The 23,234-nt window shown below is 33.5% G+C and overlaps 1 protein-coding gene and 1 long non-coding RNA gene across 7 annotated transcripts in view; one reads left to right on the top strand and one right to left on the bottom strand.

Moving 5' to 3' along the window:
• Positions 1 to 14: 14 nt before the first annotated feature.
• LOC108395861 (uncharacterized) lies at positions 15 to 23,008 on the top strand. Of its 2 annotated transcripts, none has more exons than XR_012129501.1 (5): positions 15 to 207; positions 8,299 to 8,434; positions 8,618 to 8,685; positions 15,678 to 15,734; positions 22,606 to 23,008. It is a non-coding gene; the product is annotated as an uncharacterized lncRNA (long non-coding RNA). The 2 variants fall into 2 exon arrangements; XR_012129502.1 differs by having other exon boundaries at positions 15,678 to 15,803.
• PLS1 (plastin 1) overlaps positions 2,943 to 23,234 on the bottom strand; it is a 115,991-nt gene continuing 95,699 nt past the window's right edge. For all 5 annotated transcript variants that reach the window (XM_017658459.3, XM_017658456.3, XM_036996430.2 and 2 more), the window contains 6 exons: positions 19,204 to 19,282; positions 16,083 to 16,197; positions 11,435 to 11,568; positions 10,915 to 11,038; positions 4,523 to 4,647; positions 2,943 to 4,239 (listed from right to left, as the gene is read on the bottom strand). In XM_017658459.3, coding sequence (XP_017513948.2) covers positions 4,104 to 4,239; positions 4,523 to 4,647; positions 10,915 to 11,038; positions 11,435 to 11,568; positions 16,083 to 16,197; positions 19,204 to 19,282 — 713 coding nt within the window. In that variant the 3' untranslated portion in view covers positions 2,943 to 4,103. The remainder of the gene's footprint in view (positions 4,240 to 4,522; positions 4,648 to 10,914; positions 11,039 to 11,434; positions 11,569 to 16,082; positions 16,198 to 19,203; positions 19,283 to 23,234) is intronic.

Here is a 23,234-nt window from a genome sequence, read left to right as displayed (position 1 = left end):
GTTCGCGACTCTCTTCACGTCACCTTCCGCTCGGCGAGATCGTCGACACCGGGGCGGGCTCGGTGGGCGGGGCCTACTGCAGAGGCGGGGTCTACGAGCGCCCCGCCCCCCGCCCTCGCCAGCTGGCCGCGGGGGGAAGGCTTCCATCTCCTGAGGAAAAGGCGACTGCGCAGCGCGCCGTCTCCTCACCCAGGTCGCCGCTTTGAGGTAATTTCCCCGCCGTCTTCCTGCTGCACCTGATATGCAGCAGCGGTGTAGTTAATTGAGCCCCTGACGGCTTACCGTCTAGTCGAAACCCTCTGTGAAACTGTCGAATTATTTCACCTTCCTGTATCTTTCGCCTAAAGCAGGCAGGAGCGGGCCCTCGCCACGCCCCCAGACGTGTATTTTTCTATGTATTTATATTGGGCTAACCACCCTCATTTGTAAAGACTATCTTTTTTAACAACTTGTCTGTGATACCAAATTGGCATTAATACTCGTGATGTCATACACTTATTCGCATGTAATTAATGTGTACCGACGTGTAACTATTGGATAAGCACCTTTTCGGATCTACTCGACGTCACAGTCCTTCCAGTGGTTTCTTGTTCCTCTTCACATTTATAAATCTGATTTTTAAAGTTGAGTGTTATTTAGGCAACAGCTAATTGAAGCGCAATAAGTACTACTTCCTTGAATATTTAAAATGCTTGCACCTTCAAAAACTAGGGGGCGGGACTGGAAATATCTCTCTTGAATAATTCCTATTACTTCCCACAACCAACAATACAGAAATCTAAATTGTGCCCTTAGTGCTTTAGGTTCTTAAGGCAATACGTAAATTTACTTCGGAGTGTCTTATATTTGAGGGAAATACTTCCTTCTCTGTTCACGTTGATTTGTTCCATCCATCCCTGCCAACACTAACTCCCAAATTTCCTAAATATATCATTCTCATCATTCAGAGTACTCTTTAGATCTTCTTTAAGAGGCCTTAGGTGCATGACAAGATTGCCCACCTTTCCAAACATGTGTTTACTTCAAAAGTTGTCTATTGAATCATGTTATCTCTAGATGATCTTAAATCTCCCCCATTCTGTTAGTAAAGTTCCAATTTTGTGTATTTGGTGGGTTGTCAAAGTTGTTCTTTGTTAATTTGTGGTCACTGAATAGACTGGTATATATTTGGGTTTCTGTGTGTGCTTACACATTCTGAAGAAATTTTTACTCAGCAGAACTCTAACCCTAATCCATCCAAAAGTTCCAGAGTGAAAGTAAAAATTCAGATAGCTCAGACCTGTAAAAACCACTTTATTCTAAAGTCTTTTCAAGTTTCTGGATTTAGGTAATTTCTTATCCAGAGCAGTCCCACAGGGGCTGGATTAATTTCTCAAATTCAAGGGAATTCCAGCCTACTTTAGTAGATAATCTTAGGAGGCATTTCAAAGTATTAGAGAGCTTTCCTTCTTTAAAGTAAGCTGGTATTGCAACTGCCTCCTGTTCTTCAGAAGTCTTTTTGAATCATCTCAGATGCAGAATATTCTCCCTTGCTTCTCTGGTACATTCTTCAGCTAGCATAAATTGGGGTATTTTAACATCCCCTGTATAATCCGTTTTATTTTGTTTCTATGATGTGGAGACCAATGATAGAGTTATGATGAACAATGGAATGCAAGATTCTGAAGCAGCACATTACTTAAAGCAACTCATCAAACTCCAGGTACAAAAGAGAAGAGCTATTACAACTCCAGTTGGAGAAGTGACCTTGTCCTATAAGTAAAATAGACCCTATCTACATCTCCAAACTCTCTACCCCTTCTCCTCACTACTCTCAGCCCACATTTAACCTATTTGTTTTCCTAAAATGCCTACAAGACTCTTCCTGACTCAGAGCCTTTGCACTTGTTCCCTCTGCTGAACACTTACCACCTAGCTCCTCCTCATCATTCATATATCTCAGTACAAATAATATTCTTCAAAAGATTTTCCCTTACCACCCAAACTAAAATAATGTTAACCCCATTCCCAAGTCAGTCTCTATCACATTACCATGTTTTATTTCTCCTACTGCATTTATCACTATCTAAAATTCCTATTTATCATCTCTCTTCACTAGGATGTAAAATTCTTGAGGTCAGGAAACTTTGTATATATTTTTATAAGCTGAATACTCTGTGTCTAGTGCCATACCTGGATCATAGTAGAAAAACTTATGGTAATGAATTGAGTCACTGGAATTATGTTAGCACAAACTAGATATGTAGTAATCATGCAGTTGATCTTTACTAACATTCTTCATATTGAAGACCCAGAGAACCACTTTTACTCCAAAAGTAATCTAATAAAATTTTGTTTAGCGATTAGTTTAGTAATTGTTCTCTCTTCCTTTCTGGAAAATAAGCTTATGATAGGTCAATTTTGAAGGTTGTGTATTCTTCTTTAAATAAATAAAAGAAATACTGACACATTTGTACTTACACAGGATTTTTATTAAATATACTTTGTGAGGAAAAAGAACACTCAAAAGTGCCAAATTTCATGTAAATCATAACTTAGTAAATGTAATGGTGAAAAAAATCAAATGGGAAACATGATTTAAATCTCACAGAAGAACAAGAATACATCTTAATCTTCATATAAGAAAAGTCATCAAAATATGAGAGGAAATTTCTTTCATAGAAGAATGTATTTCAAAGTTCCACCTATTGACAATTTCATTTAAAAAATTCTATTCTAAACACATGAGCCTGTCTCTCTCTTACCAACAGGTATGTTTTTATAAGGGCTTTAGACTGCTTATTCATACTGAGATAAAGTGACAGTATTTCTGTTTCACAGCATTATTGTTTACTGGCACTAACAGTAAAAGATCGAGGAAGTAGAATGCTGAATTCAGTTGTTAACAGCAAAATCGATCTACTGTTAAAAATTAACACAAAAATAGCTCTGATGCTTAGCTATTCTTAACACAAACACTGACAAAATATTGCCAATTTGTAAGAGCTATGGAAAAAACTGAAAATACTCTATGTTGAATATTAGTTTGTGTTAATTTGTATTAAAGATATTCAATGGGCATCTTCTAAATTATTTAGGGCTTTAGTATAGACCAAAATTAGCACGTGTAATATGAAGTTAACAGTATAGTGTCAACATGTCTTGAGATATTTTAGCCAGTGTTTGATTGTAAATATTTGGAAGAAGTCAGTTGAAAAATAACTATATGCACATCCAAGATGAATATTTCTAAAAGAAATCTTAATGTACCAGATATCTACAAACTGAAAAGTGTTACACATGTAGTAGGGACACAGTAAATACTTAATGGTTGGCTGACTGACCAATTATACATACCATTTAAGAAAGCCAGGGTAATTCAAGTGCAAATATATATATATACACACACACACACACACACACATATTTCTCTAACAATATCCTTTCAACATATATATGCTGCATATCATAATTAAAGCTGTATTACCAAACTAGTATATGTAAGGTATCAACACAGTTAAAATTAAATTTTAAGTAAAGAGCCCCTGCTGCTTACACAAAAGAATGAACTTCAGGGTTTATTCAAGAGTTAGTTCTTGTATATAAAAAGTTTAATGTTAATGAACAATACTCGTCACTTAAAAATTTTAGACAATATAGAAATTTACAGAAAAAGTTTAGACAACATAGTTGGAAGAAACAATAATTGAAAAATTAAACTGGATTATGACTTTAAACACATTTATGATCAAAATTAACACACACAAAAACTGAAACACATTTCACAGCGGAACCTGCAAAAAATTACTGTATTGATCTTTTTGAACCATGAAAATGAATGAATTTATCTTCTAATGAGACTTTCAGGAAATTAAAATAATTTGATCATGTACTATTCAGCTTAATAATGAGCATATTCTTTATCAGTATTGACTGGACAATGAATTGTGTTATCCAAAAAGGTTGACAAATTCTAACTAGTATGAACAAGATACTTAATTCACTACTGAATTATACAATTATTTTGAGCATATAAATAATCTCTGGTTTTATACCCACTACATTTCAGATTTTTGTAAACTGTGAGGCATACAATGTGGCAGAAAATCATATTCAGTGTTTCATTATTTTATTCTGTTCAGTCCTTTTCCCATTAAGCATGCAAACACTGTCATAACCATCTCTGGTTTCACTTCTACAAGGTCATCAGGTAAGGCATATATCCGGGCACCAATTTTTCGAGCAACTGAAATGGCGTATCTTGAAAAAACAAGAAAAATATCTTGGTATTTGTTATCTGTGTTTTCACTTAATATATGTTAACAAATAAATGAAGTATTTTGGTAAAATTAAGTTTAGAAGAAGGCTAAGTTTGTGAGTCTTTAAATCATATTCCTTATACAGATTGTACATATGTATATATATATATATAAATATACACATACACACACATATGTGAATTTTAGGAACCCAGTAACCTTACCTGTATGAATTTAAGAAGTTAAAGAGTTACTATGTTCTAATGTAAACTATAAAGGCTTACTTAGCATTGTTCAGCTTGTCCTCCTCAGAAAGGTCTTCTCTCTTGATCATTTCTTGACGAACTGCATTTGGTGCAATGGCATCTATTAAATCTAGAACAGGTAAACTAGTGCTAATAGATCTGTCCTAGAAATTAAAGAATAGATAAACATGAACATTTTTAGTTTTTATAAATTTCAGTCTAGGAGGTCATAAACATACACATATATAAGCAATTTACAAATCTTCTTTACACTTAACATTCATCATTTCTGTAACCAGTATATATTACAAACCATTTAAAATACACTTTTCCTTCGATCTTTACAAAGCTTACAGTGTTGTCAACATACCTGAATAAGGTTTGTGGATGTGACAGTCCCTAAAGTTATGCTAGCTATAGTACCCATTCTGTAAAAAATAACTTTTGAAAGGGAATAAGAGATGAATTTTCAATTAATAGTTTTGCAAATTCTAGTAATACTATATTTCTTAGGCCATGGGATCCTGAGCCTTCACTTAATATTTTTCAGAAAGAAAAGTGAATAGTGGAAAGGAACTAACATTTGCAAATGCATTATTATTGTTGCTTTACATGTTCAGCTTGTTTAAACCTAAGAGCCTTGTTACAAAGAAATTAGAATATCTTTTAAAGATGAAGAACATGAAGTTCAAAGATCTCAAGTGACTCATTCACACAACCAGTAAGTACAGAACCAGTATTTGAACCCATGTTCTGCCTGACTCTAACACCTAAGATACTCCCCATGTTTGAAGTTACCTCCAAGGTGAACTAAAAATGGACAACTAAATTCTAGTGGCTAGAGTACTGCCACCGAAGTCAGAAATTCAGGTCAGAATTGATTTTACCACTTAACCGGTACTTGAACAAATGACCTATTCTGTCTCAGCTTGAACGGTGACCACCATTGCTTACCTACCCAGAATCCTTTCATCCCTTACTACTACCTCCATCCTAACAGAACCTGCCTTTTTGCACTGTATACACACCTCCCTTACATGTACATGTGCTTCAAGGAAATCTGACCCTATCCGCAACTCCAGGAGTGATAGTGACTTTGTCTAGGCCATGCACTTCTGGGGCTGGGTTGATAAGCTTATTCTTTTTTTTTGCGTAAGTTTAGTTTATTGATAGTGTACAAAGTTAACACAATACTTTTTTGCTATATTCCCTATGCTGTACTTTTTATTCCTGTGACATTTACATAGAAAGTTTGTACCTCTTTATCCTCTTCACCTGTTTCGTCCAATACCTAAACTTCATAAAAGTTCTCAATGGGTGTCTTGATTTTTTAATTTTTTTATTATTTTTTATTTTGGTATCGTTAATGTACAATTACTTGAACATTATGGTTACTAGACTCCCCCTATTATCAAGTCCCTCCCACATACCCCATTACAGTCACTGTCCATCAGAGTAGTAAAATTCTATAGAATCATTACTTGTCTTCTCTGTATATACTGCTATTCCTGTGTCTACCCCCTGCTACATTATGTGTGATAAGCTTATTCTTTTTATATAAAAGCATACAGGGCATAAGTAGACATACAGTAATATATATGACATTAAAATTTCATGGAGGGGGCGGTGTTTAGGAAGAATGTACTTGAAAAGACTCCTTAGATGAATAATAATGAAAAAAAGGTTGAAAAACACTCATCTAAACCAAATAGAGTAATCCCACCCATGGAATTAATTTGGGCCAAATTTAATCTAATGTGAGGCCATTACTTATCAGGAAGAGCTATGGAAAGCCAGCAACCCCTCCTCCTGGATGTGAATGAAAAGATGAAACCTTTATAATAACCAGCAGCTATCCCATGACCAAAGGGAGAACTGCTTTAGGGCTGGCAAAGCAGAGGTGGACAAAATCTTGAGTCCTGAATGACATTCTTCAATTACTGGCTTAACCAACACTTAAGTCCTCTGGATTTCTACCATTGTTCTATACCTTTTCTTTTGGTTTAAAGTTTAAATTGGGTTTGTTACCTAAAGTCAAAAATAGCCTTCCTAATCACTACAATGGGAGTGTCACAGGATTCTTGGCCATATTAAGAGAATACAAGTGAAAGCATCCAGTACAGTTCCTAGCCCAAATGTGGTTCTTAATAAATGTTTGATAGAACATTGAAGCCATGTGAAGAAGAGTAACATGCTGCTTTTTTGGGGGGCATGATATATGAACTACTAATTTATTAGTTTTAGAAAAATTTATATTCTTCATTTTCAACAATGCTTATTTTATGAAACAGATTTTTTGGGGGTGGGAATAGCAGTAAAGGGGTGAAAGTAAGGTTCATTTAATGCTGGTAATCTGGATCTGGTTTTTTTGGCATCATTTCTATTTATGAAAAAGTCTCAATATGTAGTCTGCTGACTACCCACATGAAAATCACCTGAGGTGTTTGTGGTGAAGCACAAATTTATCCCTACACTAAAGGAGTCATTATCTATGGTTGGGGCTAGGAATCTACCTTTTTAATAAGGCTTTTAGATGATTCTAACACATACCATTATTCTTTCTAAAATTAAACATTTTTGTCATTCTGTAATAAATTAAAAATTTCTATGTGCTTCCTTTTCATATAATATTTCTATGATGATTGAAAGACAAGTGGCTTAACTGTTATTTTGGTTATTTGTATATTAGTGAGTGTATTTTTTAAGTTTGGAGAAAATATTTTTGTTCGTTGTTTTCAGCTTTATTGAGGTATACTTGACAAATAAAATTGTAAGATATTTAAAGTGTACATCTTGATGATTTGATATACATTGTGAAGGGATTCTTCCCAGTTGGTGCCCATCACCTCACATATATATACATTTTTTTTCCTTTGGCTAAAACATTCAAGTTCTGCTCTCTTAGAAAATTTTAATTATTCAATATAGTGTTAAAGACACTGTATTTTAAGGACAGCTGCCTCGAGTTTGGCTTGATTTTCAAGATAATGAATTGTACCACCTCTTTGTCTTAATTTGATACACATACTGTTAGAACATTCCATTCCATTGTTCTTCCTGTCATTTTTAAAAATAAAAGTGGAAAAACAGTCATGTGGCTGCCACAGTTTCCTAAAAAGCTCAACAGGAACCTCTCCACATATGATGACCCTTATATATTAGCAGTACCAATAGTGCAATAAGCCCCACTTATTGATCCCTTAGTAGGTGTTGAGTACTCTGAACTCTTAACAATTGTTAACTTGTTTAGTTTGACAACAAACCCAGCAGATACGTATTATTATATCTTCTTAAATATGGGGAAACTGAGATATATAGCAATTAATAACTTGTCCAAGGTCACAAAGATACTAAATGGTGAGTCAGAAGTAAATTCAGTTTTGTTCACCAGGAGATGAAACACAGCTGTTAGTGTAACACTAAGGTTTCTGTAAAACACATGCCCTTCTCATGTGCCCCCTACTCCCCTTACCTGATTTCTCTGGTATTGCTTAACCTGCTGTGATTCCTGTTTTCTTATTTGCCTCCTTCCCTCAACAATGGTGAGCTCTTTGACAGCATTAAGTAGCCATAATGACTAGCAAAACACCTGATACAGGGTAAACTCTGAATACTTAAGGAATGAATGAGCAGTATGTAACACAGTAAGTGGCTCAGCCAAAGTCAAACCTGGGGCCAAACAACTCTGTTAACTTGGCTTTCAGCCTGTGGTTGGACAGATCTGGATGTGACATCTAGGTATTCTGCTTAATAGTTGTATGACAGTGGACAAGTTATTTAACTTCTCTAATGCTCATCTTTTTTATTTTATTCAGAGAATTAAAAGAATAATGTATAAAGTACTTAACAGTGACACATAGGACTCAATAAATGGTAATTATGAATATTATTGGCTGATGTACCACCTTCTTATCTTCTTGCTGAAGGAAAATTACTTCGCAACTAAAAAAGGTAAATTTGTCTATTCTAAAATTTCTGGGAATAGCACTGCCTTGATTATAAATAATAGGTTCTTACTAGTACCACTTATAGCTTTCAAATATAATGCCTTGTACAGTTAGAAAAAACCTCCCCACCGAACTATTTTTGAGCACAGACTGCCACATTTCTTAAGTATTTATGCTCTCTTTAAAGATTTTATGGACAAGCATCTACTAAATGCTGAGCACTTTTGCAGTATGTTTCTACCACCTCAGTTCCAGGTAAAACCATATTCAGGTCTGCTTTCCTCTGCGAGCTCTCTCCCTTAAACGGTGTATGTACTCTCATTTTTCAGCTATCTCTTCTATCCAAATGATCACCAAGTCTGTATTCCCAGTTTTAATATCTCCTTTCATCCAATCCTCATTTCCTGAAAATTACCTCAAATTCAACAAGCTTAAAACTGAATTCGTCACCTTTTCTAGAAAGCAGCTGTACCTCTTTACATTCCCATTTCTGTCAGTGTTATCATCTGCTTTCCAATTACCCAGGCCTAAAACATCAAGAGTTTTAACTATCCTCTCTCCTGTGCTTTCAATCAAGAAGCCAAATCCTACCTGTTCTTCTGCAATAGCAAATAACTATCCATTCTTAACATTCTCAGTGCCCACCTCCAACTCTGTTCAGATCCTTATCATTTCATACCATGAGTTCTGCCTCAGCTTCTTAGGCACTGTCCTTGCATTTACACTACTCTTCCTCCAACCCATCCCACTCACCAATGTTCAGAACAGTATTCCTAAGAAAGTCTTTTTTTTTTACACTACTCCCTTTAGCAATACCCTTTGTTAAGGCTGGCTTTCTCCAGTCTGGATCCCTGCATATATGTTGCTCTACATCCCTTTGGAATCATCTTCTCTTGTCAAACTATTTCTCCTAACCTTCTCAGACTCGCATTTATTCCGGATGGACCCCTTCTAGCTTGTTATCCCCCTCCTGTTCTCCACCAGTTCAAATTCCTCCTCCAACTTTCATGCTCAAATCAAATCCAGGTTTCTCTTTCCACTCGTCACTGACCATTCAGTTGGAAATGACCAATTAGACTTATCCATAATATTAATTGTATTACATCTTTGGATTTTATCATTTACTCTGTAGTAGTGTTAACTCCTCAGATATACAAATTTTATCTTTCAAATAGGTGAACACTCTGAGGGGCAATTTAATTTTTTATATATATATTTTTAATTTCTTATATTCTTTATCTTTTTCTTTACCTAGAAAATTACTTAATAGTAATGATGAAAATAGTAATTCACCTGTTACTTAATAGTAAGAGTCCAATATTTATTAATTTGTTTCTAAATATTTCCTCATGTTTAATTATACACTTGCTTATTTTCCATAAATTAATGTACAAACACATAAAATTTCATGTATAATTTTAATGATTACTTTCTTGTTTTATATTTTTTTGTTTCATCTAAGATTTATAAAGACAAATCATGGGCTAAAAAAATCTTTTTTTAAAATAAGCAACAATTAAAAACTCAATGTCATTAGTTCTAAGATGGAAAAGAAAAAAAAAAACCACTTGAACTAGATAGGACTCTGCCAAAATCCAGCTGTCCTGTTCAAACTACTTTGGGGCTCAGTTTTTGGTAAAGATGAGAAGACTGAATATGTCAATTTCTGCCATTTCTTCTGTTTACAATGTTGTTAACATAGAGCAAAGGCAAAGTAGAAAATAAAGATAGGTAGATTGCTCAGGTGAGCTCAGGGCTTTACCTGTTTGCGCTTTTTTATTACACTAAAAAAATACAAATTGCTGATTTTTCACATAAAATCACATACACAAGGCTCACTGAATGAATGTGTACAAGCAGACATGCTTATCTGTAGCTACATCAGCTTGCATGCAAAAGCAGAACACAATGGAAATGCATGAAAATTAGTAGGTATGTATGTGCAGATTACATTTTGAGAACTTCATGAATCATCCACAAATGCTCAAAGTGAGTGTTAAATGCCATTATGAAGCCAGATGACAAGATTTTTCTTTTTCCTACCAGTTTTCTCAATTCCCACTTGACTCGGTTTGGCTGGCTCTGTTATGCCTTGGAAATGATGTCAATAGAATTCTGAGACTGCTGCTAGGGAGCACAAAACATTATAGGTCCCACATAAACAATGGTTTTTTAATCTTTTTCATTTGACAACTGGATTTTTTGGCTCAATTCTATTTCTTTTTTAAGATTAGATTATCAGAGTCTGATAATATTAATCTGCATTTATACTCAATAGGATAACGAATCAAAACTATAAGAATTCAAGCTGGTACATTTTGGTTTACATGTGCCAAATAATTAATATGCCCAAACTCATAAATTTTGTATTTCTGAGATGTAACATTAATGTAATTCCAAATGTACACCAATATAATTCCCAATAAAAGTTCCTTCCTATATTTAATTTCTTACCAAAAAAAATTTTAAGTAAGTTTTGATTACCTTGAAGCTGGAAATAGAAGTATTTTTTTTTGCACTTTTAAGAGTCTGATTGACCCATTTAATAATAATTTCATCATTTACTTTTTCACCCTCTCCGAGATCTGATAACACATTCAATGTGTACCTATAAGAGAAAAGAGGTACATTTGAGACTGAAAGGGGTGAAATTTGCTTCCACATACTTTAAATATTGCTGATTTTAGTCTGATATTTGCATTTAGTTACATTCCAGAGTTATAAAGCTCAGTGATCACAAACAAAACCATTATATGGTATTAAAAAAAATTAAACTCGTTTCAAAGCAGTTTTTAAGAGTCATTAATAAAAGTGACTGTATTTCTAGATATTAACCCACTTTTATGATAAAGTATAATTTACAAAATATCAATACATCACTTAAAATTACTGTATGTTGCACTGTGTATTCTGTGTTCATAATTCTTCAAAAATAGCTAAAATTTTAGTTCAGATGATTTTTGAAGGAAACAGGAAATGTCACTTTTAAAGTATCAGCCTTTACCTCCTCATCAGCTGCCATACCAATGCCAGAGTAAGTGTTGAATTCCCTTCATTTAGGTCCTGCCCAGCAATGCCAACCAAGGAGAATTTGGCCTTATTCTTCCCATGTTCCACTGCATAGTTACAGTTTTCAATCTATGAGTAATAATTAAAAGCTTTGATATAAAAACAGATTTTAAAAAATCTATCTCTTGAATATGCCAGCATAGTTCAGTCATCTGACAGATAATTATGATGACACCTTAAATTTATATGACAGAATATCCTTTCATAATAACCCAGTGAAATTAAGGCAATGATTATTCCTATTTAATAGTTTAAGATATCAGAACACCAAGGGATTAACTTAGAGGAACAACTAGCTGAAAACTTTCAAGATCTTACCCTTAAAAATCTTGCCTGTCCAAGATTACACAGCTTATTAGTAGCAAATCTGTAACTAAAAACCTACGTTTCCTGTATTACATTAATAGAGGTAATAAATTGTTTTTGTTTAAATTTAAAATTAAGGAATAGAGAAAAAAATTATTTTATTAAGGCATTTAACTTAATTTCCCATATTCTTTTATCCAGATCTCACTCATCCTCTGAAATTCATCTTTTAGCCCACTTTCTTCAACAAAAGTTTTAACCTAAGCTGTACCAACTAATAACCATCTATCCCTTGTTGAACTCCCAAAAAGCTTATTTTGTAATGCTTAGGTACCATCTTCATTTTATGTGCTTTCTTGCCAACTATAGGGTAAACTCCCTTTAAAGGACAAAAACTATAACATGTACAAATCTTTAACATTCTCCCCATCACCAGCCCAGAACCCATCACAGTGCCCTGCCTACAGTAAGAATCTGATGAATTAACACAAAGTTATTTACCTACATATCTACGACTTTCCATTGACATAACTCTGGTTAAGTCCTTTCTTTAGTAAGTTTTTTGTTTACTCTGGCCTCTATTAAGGATTAATATTTCCAGTCATCTAGTACATATACATAGATATGTAAATTCTTATATATTTGAGTCTTTTTCTGCAGTGCAATTGTAAGCACTCATAATCTTCTAGTACCACAGTAGTAAAGAGTGCTTACTAAATACTTTGTGGAATAAAGTAAACATTCAGTTACAGAAAAATAGTATAACTCGTTTCTCCTGATTTTCTTTCCCAAGTTAGTTAAGGCCTCACTACAAAACAATTCAACCTGAGATACATTTTTTTTCCTAAGAAAAAGAAAACTTTCCCAGGAAAGGTGAGAAAGGGACCACAAAATAACAGAATTTGCACAAATAAATAGGTATTGTTCTTTAAAAAAGACAGTCCAAATGCCTAACGGTCAGTTTGTTACACATAAAAATGCAAGAAGAGCCTCTGAACCTGCTATGACATCTGCCAGGTTCCCTTAGAAGTTAAATAAAATCTTTGATGTGTGTTCACTTTTTTAAAATGCAAGGAGATGATAATCTAAATTGTTTCTTTTTCAGGTAGTCATATTATAGGTTTAGTCTGCCTAACAGAAAGATGTGCAATGGAAGTGCAGAGCATTTCTATGCAAACAATATAGAGCAATGCCCATTAGTGCAAATCTGCTCCTTTCTCACTTTTCCTGGAAATATATTTTTTCATAGAAAAAAAAATTATCTCAGGTTGAATTGTTTTGTAATGAGGACTTGGCTACGTTGGGAAAGAAAATGAAAAAAGTGGAATAGATTCCTAATTTATGAAAAATAATACCAGAACTCTGATTATGTAACTGTGTGAACAAGAAAGATAAAAACCAGCATATTTTCCACTAACACCCATGTCAATGACAGCATTTTCTAGCAAATTCTCATAACAATTACTTGTGTAAAATGTGTTTCAATGAAGGGCCATCTGTTTTACAGTTAGTTTGCTCAAAACTCCTGAGGGGAATGATAGTGAAAAAGGAGTTCAGGGTTACTTTACTAGTCCAGAGACCTAAGTTGTTGCTTGACCAGCAATGAATGGACACCTGGAAATGGATGCTAGCATAAGAGAAAAGATGTGCTCTATTTTTTGGCAGCATTTGATTCCAAATTTGGAAGAACACTTCTAAGAGTGGTACCAAACTAGAGAAGGACTAAGAAATTAGGTTCCTAGAGGCAAGCACTGTTTATGGTGGTACTTTGCACTAAAAATAGATCTGCTCCCTGAGGTTGTAAACATAGAAAGTTAAGAACATTGGGCCATGCACTGAGCTTTGGAAACTTTTAGAGGTGTTGGGCTTAAAGATGAAGAACCTATGAAAGGTAAGAATGAACACAAAGAAAGCAAGAAAAAAATGAAGAAAGCAGTCTTATATAGTTACAGGAAGAAATAACTATGAAGCATTTCAAAAGCTTTGAACAAAAGTGAAGCTTAGATCATTTGGGAAATGAGAAAAATTACATAATGGGATACTGTAGGGTTCCAAGTAGAAAGAAATAATGAAGAAAGACGGTTTAAGTGATACAGGTTTATGGACTTTACAAATAGAGCAAAATGATGTTTGGTGATGAATGTCCAAAGTCTATAAAACAAGACCTTATGATACTGTATCATGAAAATACTGCTTTTTCATTTTTACACATCTTGAATTTATTTCAGGCCTTATGTTGCACTCTCTATAAACAGTATTTTTCGAAAGGAAGTATTCTACATATAATTCACTTATGACATCTTATAATTAAAATTCCAGGTATAAGGAGTGGTTGAACTTGTTTTCCTACTATACTTTGCATCTGAAATTTTTATTTTAAAAATTTACATGAAATTAGTAACAAAATTTTCTGAATTCTAATACCATGAGAATTATAAGCAAATCAAATAAAATTTTAAATGTCAGTCCAATCACAGAAAAACATGAATATAAATCTCTTTAAATTACGTTACCCGTTTATCTACTTTTCATACTATATATCCCTTTTTTCTTTTAAAAATGTTTTTTAAAATAATTATAAAGCCTATACATACATACATATTCATTCTAAAGATCTGGAATAAGACATAGAAGTCCTTTTTAATGCATATGTGGTGTGTGTTTGTGTGTGTGTGTGTGTGTGTGTGTGTGTATTTTAAGTAAGATTCATTAGTATTAGACAATTTTGTATCCTGCTCATTTCCATGTCATGTCTAAAACACTAAAAACGCTTTTTAAAATGTTACATTTTACTTTATCCTTCTTAAATTACTTTAGCTTTATAGTAAATTTTTACATATTTTCTAACAGCTCCTCTGTATTCTTTGAAAATGTTCTCAATGATTTAGGTCCATTGCTTCTTCCAGTAGAACTTTAGAATCACTTTCTAAATCCATCCACAAAACATACTGGAGTTCTAATCTCAAAAAGAGACATACTGGGGTTCTAACTGGAATTATTTTCCACCTATAAGTTAATTGGCAAAAATTTAATATATCTATAATGTTTAGTTTTTCTAGTCAGGAATATGGTTACAGCTTCACTTACTCAACTAGAAATAGTTTTTAAGTCTTGAGAATGCAGGTAGACTTCATAATAGCCATACTGATAAGTTAGAGCAATTTGAGTCCATTAATTCGTATTATATATTTAAATTATTCACATCACTTTAAATGAAAGGGTAAAGTTAAATGAAAGCATAAAAATTTTAAAGTCCGACAGACTTTCATTTTAGAAAGCAAATAATCCTGATACAGAAGGGAAAAGCAAAAACAGAACCAAGCTGAATATTAAAATCAACAGAACAAACATGAACACCAAGGATACCACAGATCCCCTATTTGAGGACAGAGGAGCACTTTTCTTTACCATTCATTTGCCACATATTCTCCCACCAACTGTAATCAAGTCACTGCCCTGCCCAAAAAAGTTTAATGGCTTCTTATTGCATATATATTAAAACCCAAACTTTTTAATCTGACATTCAAGGTTCTCAACACCTCCATTCCAAATTTTTAGTGTTCACACTCCTTGAAGATACAAGATATCAGAATGCTCTGCTACAGCCAAACTAATTTTCCCAATTTCCAGGAATACATTTTATACTTTCCCTTCCCTATGCCTTTTCTTAATTCTCAGCTCCCTCTCCAGTTTCCTTCTAACAAAATTCTACCCATTTCTCCAACTCTAACTCAAATACCATTTCTGCATGAAGCCTCTCATAGTAAGTGCAGCCTGTGGCCTTTTCTTCCTTAGGACTCATAATATTCACCTTTGTATATACTGCGCTGCATTGTAATTGTCTGCACACATATCTTATTTCGTTTCTTTAGGGCTTCCTGAGGACCTCATACCTTGTACTATTTTATATCCTGCATTGTACTGTACAGGTAGTAGTAATCACTAAACATTTGTTGAGAAATATTAATGAATAACCAATAAAGATTTGGCAAGTTCTGGTGAGTATAAAATAGGAGTACATTTATGATACGTCTTAAAGAACATTACTACAACTTGCAAAAGACTAAATGTTTAATGTAAAGTGTCTAATCAGGGGGAATGCCTTCATCTTTCCGAACATTTATTAAAGTACACTTGTAAAAAAAACTATTAAGTTTAACATTTTGGTTTGAATCTAAACAGTGGGGCCTACCACACTTTACTAAGCTTTATGAAACTCTTATATCCTCTGCTTTATACCAGAATGATAACATAACCATGGCCATTATTTCATTCACCTTCTTCATGTTCCCCCCAAGAGCAGGATAAGGCGGTCTGTTGACATGGTCCCAGTTGACAGGCACGCGAATCATATCATAGAGCTGAAAGATCACTAAAGCATCTGCAAGGTCACTAAAACAGGAAAAGAAGATGAAGGAGGAGGAAATGTTTGTACAACCTAATTTTATTAAGCACACTGGAGATGGGCTGTCTTTAAAAATAAACAGTGCCTTTTAGTGCTTAAAGAATGACAGGACGAACTGTTTGAACCAGAACTTCTAATCTCTAGGAACCTGCCCAAATTATTTTCATAAATGTTTACAAAGATATATGTACAAGGACATTTATCACCACAGTATTTATAAATTTGGAAACAACTTAAATGCCTGGCAGTAGGGGCTGTTGAATAAACTATCCATACCAGGGATTCCAGGGCCACCATAAGACATCACAGGGTCGATCTCTAGGAACTGACATGAAAAGCTTATTAAGACATATTATGTGTAAAGAACCAGTGGCAGAACACTATACAGTTTATTATTTATTAAATTTATTTTCAAAATTAAGAGTATTTAAATATCTATCTACACTATGGACTGTTAACAGCCATTACATCTGGGCAGGAAAAAAGGAATATGGAGGAGTAAGGGAAAGATAATCGTGTTTTTTTTAATTCTATACACTTATCTACTTGCTGAAACTTATAAGAGAATAAATTCATGTATTATGTATTATGATTTTGAAAAGTTTTTTTTAAATTATATTATCACAATAGCGACTCAGCTGTTCATGTTAAATAATGAGTGTTAAGAGGAAGGAATTTATGAGCAAGCAGGAGTTACTGAGGCAAGAACACTACTACTTTGGATTCAGAAAAATAGACTCAAGTATGTCTCTTGATTTTTTTCGATTCTGTATGCTAAGGACATAAAGCTGATTTAAAAATTGTCAGCTCTTTGATGTATTATGTGGCTTTTCTCCCTCAACAGCTTGTTCATTGAGTTATGTTTTGCTAAGGTTAATATTTAAGTTACTTTGCATCTCTGAGCACATTCCATGTGGCAGTGAATGGGGCTGAGCCCTGTGCTGAGTGATGGAGGGAGAAAGTCTATTACGAAGTTCATGAAGACCTGACTAGGTTTTCTATAAACACATGAAGAATGTTTTAAAAAAATCACTACAATATTTTAAAGTTCTGGAATTTCATCTATTTCATGAATTTTCTTCTTAAGGTGAATTCACCCTTACTTCTATGTAGTTATGGCATTATTATTCATGTTTTACAAATAGGGAAAATGAGGCCCAGGGAGTTGAAATGATTTCCAGAGAATTCAATGTGTGTTCCAGGAACCAATATGTTATAGAAAAATTCTAAGACTAAATAGTTCTTAAAATATATTTAACAACTTGTGTTCAGAGGAGAGAATTTTTAGTTAAAATCAGTCAAAATTGTTCTAATCCTTTGGTTTGGGTTAGGTTTTTTTATACTACAGATGGAAGCTAAAATCAGTTAGGGGTGAACTTTAGAATATGATCAGCCACAAATTCAAGGCCATGTGGTTCTGGTACCAACTAGGCCTCTGGCTACTGTTTTTCTATGTCCAATGGTTCTCTTTAAGGTTATGTTGCTTCGAAAATTTTCTGAATTCCCTTTCCCAAGAAAAAATTACATATGCCTAGAAATCCTGTGCTAGCAATTCAGGATTTAAATGGCTACAAATACTCTTTAAACTAAAAAATATATATGGCCAATTCTCTTCTCTATTTTCAACCACAGAGAAAACTATTCTTGACATTTATGAAGAAGTTACCATGAGTCTGGTCAAATCTTAATCCCCTAGTTTTACACTTACTTTTTAATTAAAAAAGAAATACAAGTTCACTGTAAAAAACAAAATAAAAAGAAAATATATATAAGTTATTAAGATTAAAAAAGTCTCTTCACTTTTCTCCATTCTTACTTTCTGAGTTGCATAGTTTGGTATTCATCCCTCCAGATTTTTAAAACATTCACATGCAAATGTGTATACACTCGATGTCAAAATAAAAATGGGATATTAGACCTATTATTATTTTCTCTCAATTCTATATAACAGACATACTTTCAAATTTATCCACAAAGATCTAATTCTTCCTTACCTCCAATATTTGCATTCTTTACTGCCCTGCTACTATAAAATGGTGGTTCTAGTTTATCATCTAGCTGGAATTTACACACTTTTAAAGAGTTTATCAAGTATGAGCCTATCACATCAAAGCCAGTTACCATACCAAGGCAATATTGGTTTTAGATTTTAAAGTATATTTTAAATATACACCTAGAAGCAGAAATTACTGTATCATAAATCCTTAGCCAGTGCACTTGGTCTTTGGCAGCATTCATCTTCAGTTCATATTTAAGTAACAATTCATAATAATTTATACATTATATTAAAAATTTTTAGTAAAAAATTGATCAAGGAGTTTTCTTGGTCTGTAAATTATTAATAGGTTTAGTTAAGTAGACCTTTTCTCTAAAAAATATACAATTAGCTGAAGTTGAATCCTTTTGCGTTTTTTAAGGCAGGCTGGTCTATCCTAAAGTGAAGACATACTGTTTGCACAATCAGAGAGCACTGAAAATGATTCAGTAAAATATTTTCTTAGTCTTACCAGTGTTAATGTGTTGTCATTTTTAAACAAGAAAGAGTAAGATAGATTACAACAATTAAATACATCAGGGAAAACAAGTTATTTCTACAAACTACAAAAAGTAAACACAGCAAATTATGGGATGATTGAAGTTTTGGCAAAAATAAAGTGAATTATAATGAAAAATATTGATGTGATGACAAGAACAATTTGCAAAATATTAATTTGTTAAAGTTGAAAATTTTATTTTCCTGATCAATAATTATAAAAAAGATGGATTACCTTTGCTAACATACCATCACTAAAATATTACATTACCATGTTCTTATTTTAGTGATATTTTACTTTTAAAATCCATTGTATTGCCAGTCTCCAGCATTCTGAGATTCTAAATGTTGACTAAAATTCTTCTGATTTTTAGAAAATGTTCTCATGTAAACACACCTACAGTTTGAAAATAGAAAAGCTGGAACCTCCCTATAAGGTGAAACACAATAAAATATTTACCTGTACAAATGATTAATGTATGGACTGACCCCCAGGGAATTCATCCAGTTCCGAAATGTCCTCTCTTCCTTGCTTTCTCCTATAGTAGACACAAGTTCACATGATGATTCAGGACAAAGGGGACTTTAAAAAAAGGGATTTTTAAACCATCCTGGCAGGTACAAACTGGCAATACATGCTCTGCCATGGTTCCTATGATACTACAATCTCTTATTACCAAAGTCCCTCTTCCCCTGTATCTAGAAAGCCTCCATTTACTCTAAATTTCTCCACCTAGAGTCCTTTACTTGATGGTCTGTGAACTACTGAGCCATGGGTTCCTCTGTTCAGAAAAATAACATAAACTTAACTGGTCATATCTCTAGTTATGATTATATGCAAAAAGACTTGTCTAAAAATTAATAAAACCTTTCAGCAGTCAGGATAATATTAGCATATTAAACAGAAATGAAAATGCTGCATCTTTCCCAATGCAGTACTTCTCAGTTTATACAGATTATGGTTTTACACAGGAAAGTTCTGAGCAAACGAACCTTTATTTTAATTACAGCAGACAGCAATGAAAGAGGGGTTACAGGGACTATAAAAACAAGCAATGAGAGGATGTAACTATTTTACAGGCTTTCTGAGTTATTTTAGATTGTCCATTGAAAATACATAAGGGACACAGCCCCCACACAGGGTGCTAAGAGAAAGACATCTCAGAGTAAGTTCCTAGACCTCAAAGATCATCTCAAGAAGAAACTCCTGCAGGCACTGTTACGTAGCCTGTGATTACCTAAGCTCCCCAAGCATTCCCTTCATACCAGTGCTTATCCCATGTATGAGGGAAGCATGCGCCCCAATGTAGGGAGAGAGACATGTGGGTGCCCCATGCCATGTTTGCCATCTAGTCATCCCCTGAATTGCAGAGTCCTAAGTTACTGTAAATGACTATTTTTTCAGCAAAATTAGAGGACAATGGAATGGCTTAGTCCATATCTCACCACCGGACTTTTGGAAAACTGAAATGTTTACACCTCTTACCACTTCTAAACCATAGGCAAGTTCAGGTCACTCTCTAGACTTTGGCTCATGTGGGATTCCCAGGAGAATATGGCATATAAATGTATAACCATTTATCTACAATCATCTAAGCTCCAGAGGCCCATTCCTATAGCGACATCCCTGCAGTCATCTTCAGACTAAGTTCCACACATAGTATAAACCTGCATATGCAGAAGAGAAACCAAAACTTGCAAAATCTAAAGGATTGTGTTTTGCATGCCAACTGTTAAGAATATAATCTGTCTACTGTATTTTCATGTGGTTTTCAATGATGTTACCTAATGGCTATTTTGGGAATCGAGTTCTGCTTAATACTTACTCTATTAAATTATATAGCTATATAACTAATTTCTTGCTTAAATTTTGTCCCTCTGATTTGCATAAAAGATGAATGATCAGTATGTTCTATCTGCCACTACCACTTTATAGTAAGTAAGCTATATGACAACCTTTCTAAAAAGAATGAAATTGAACCAAGTATTTTTAGAAACCATGCTTGTCTTGTTTGCAAATTATTAAATAGATGCAAATATCTGGACTTTCCCTGAACTGACATAAATCTAAACATACTATAATCAACAGCTTGATGCATTTAACTTCGATTTATCTTAGTTGTTGCTCTATTACATTATTTTGCTGTATATATATTTTTTATAGTAATCAGATAATTTTACATTATTTCAATCTAATATCCAAATTATGGTTTTAAATTAGTAACATTGATAGTGTAACAGTAGTTTAATTTTTAATTAAAGTAATATCCAAATTCTGCTGAATCTGATGATACAGTGAATAATATTTTTAAAAAAACACGAAACTTGTATTTTGACAGTTCTGAAACTATTATAAGCTTTGGAGGTTCATATTTCTCCCTATCGTTCTCAACTAATTATGTCAAATTATTGTTTCGATATCAAAATTATTTTAACTTTTGATACCTAGAAAGTAAAATAGATTTTATAAGTGAGCATTTATTTACCTAGTATCATTTCAAATTATCATGGTAAACAAGTGCTCAAAGCCAAAAAGCACTATGCATTTGTGCAAAAGCCATGGTAAAGCATTACAAAAACATATGTATTTCAGATTAGAAATGTTGCCCGATTGAAGACAAGTAAAACAATCTTAGAAGTAAAGTCTGAATTGCTGATATAAAAGAAAGAACTATGGAAAACCCTTTTCATTTTCAGGGCCACAAATTGATAAAAGTTTCAGAAAAAAAATAATGAATAAAAAGTAGGCTACTAAGAGGAAGGAAAAGGAGTTAACATATATGTAACTCTTACTATGCTAAGTGATATATTGTTTCCTCTTCATGATTTGCTCAGTATTGAGCACACATAGTGTATGCTCAACTCTTTCATTTACTAAAAGTCATTTTAACTTGCTCTGTAATTCTTCAAAATAAGTATTATTAGTTCTGTTTTATATATGAGAAAACCAAGGCTCACAGAGGTCATCACTCAGATATTCAATAGTGGAACCATGATTTGAACAGTCTGATTCCATGGCTTATGTATTCTCTATCACCACAAATGAATTCTGAGATGCTCTCACTATATGCAGCCCACGTATTTGACTCAATTTAATATGAAGGTTTAAGTTTGCTTGGGCTTCTAATTTTAAGTCCATACAGATAAAATTCCTTGCCAATGATGATACTAAATATGTGAATACGGGATGTGATAAGGTCAAGCTTCAAATTTCATAAGGATCTATAAGACAAATTTACAAAAGAAAAAATTCCAATGACAGTCAAAGTCAAACACATTTTTGGCAGATGTATCAAGACATACATATGTTCTAAATAAGATGACTGATAAATATTTCCCACAGTATCTTATATGAATATAGTAAATACTAATGGAAATATTTAGCAATCTTGTTCACACTGAAAAATTCCAAAAGCATGCTGAACACTAGCAAAAGAATTCAAACGTGATAATAGGAAAGCGAGCAAGTTGGAAAAGATATCTAGCAAGAATTCAGTGAGTATAAAAAGCAGATCATTTTTAATATGCCACTCTAAACAATGCCTTCTATTGTAAGACACAGAGGGATTTTGAAATTTTCCAGACTGATAAAAACATAGCAGTCTTCCTTTTTATTTAACTTTATTAAAGTTCGAATCACTTGCCCTAAATTTCTCTACTGAAAAAATCTACATTTTTATCTACCTTCCCTTTCCGCTACATTGTCTATGTAGAGAATATAGACTTTATTTTACTGAACTTGAGGAAAAGTGAACTGAACTAATCATATTCGTCATAGAACATTTATGTAAAATCTGAAACTTTTTTCATTAATTGAAAAAAAAAAAGATCGTGAAACTGATTGCTCATTCTGTCTCACTAGGGAAGAAGGGAGCAAGGCCGGTGATGAGAGAGAAGGAACACCACAACATCAAATTCTCCCCATCAAGAAGAATCCCTACTGAGGACTACTTGCTCCGGACCAGGGCAAATGGAGAATTTTAGGATTGGCCTCTACCGCTGACAACTGCCACTTACTGTTGCCACTGTTTTTACTTTTACTTCTTGTACTATCATGGGCTTTGTATGCCTGTGAGAAAGGGTATGAGAATGGGAGAAGAAAAAAGAGATGCTGGGAAACAGAGATAAAGAGAAACAACTAGATATTGAGACTGCTTTTGTCATTACAATGATTCATATATTGTAAGCTTCAATGACATTCAGTAAAAGTAACATAAATTATACAAAATAATCTATTTTAGAACCTAAATAGATCCTTTCAAAGAGTTGTTGTGATAAAAGTGTGTTTATTCACAGGAGAGGGATAAAGACTTTATACAAAATCACGAGATCCAATTGTCAAAACTGATTTCTAATGTGTTTACAATTACATATTCCATTATTATAGAAGGCAAATTAAGTGGACAGTTTACACAATCAAGCCTTGCTCTAATATTCTAATTAAGTTTCATTTGTGTTTCTTGCTTGTTGTCATTATTCTTTAGGCATATT

The sequence above is a fragment of the Manis javanica genome, chromosome 3, assembly GCF_040802235.1.
Source record: "Manis javanica isolate MJ-LG chromosome 3, MJ_LKY, whole genome shotgun sequence".
Taxonomy (NCBI): Eukaryota; Metazoa; Chordata; class Mammalia; order Pholidota; family Manidae; genus Manis; species Manis javanica.
The sequence above is the reverse complement of the archived record's forward strand: the minus strand, read 5'-3'. Positions and strand labels throughout refer to the sequence as shown.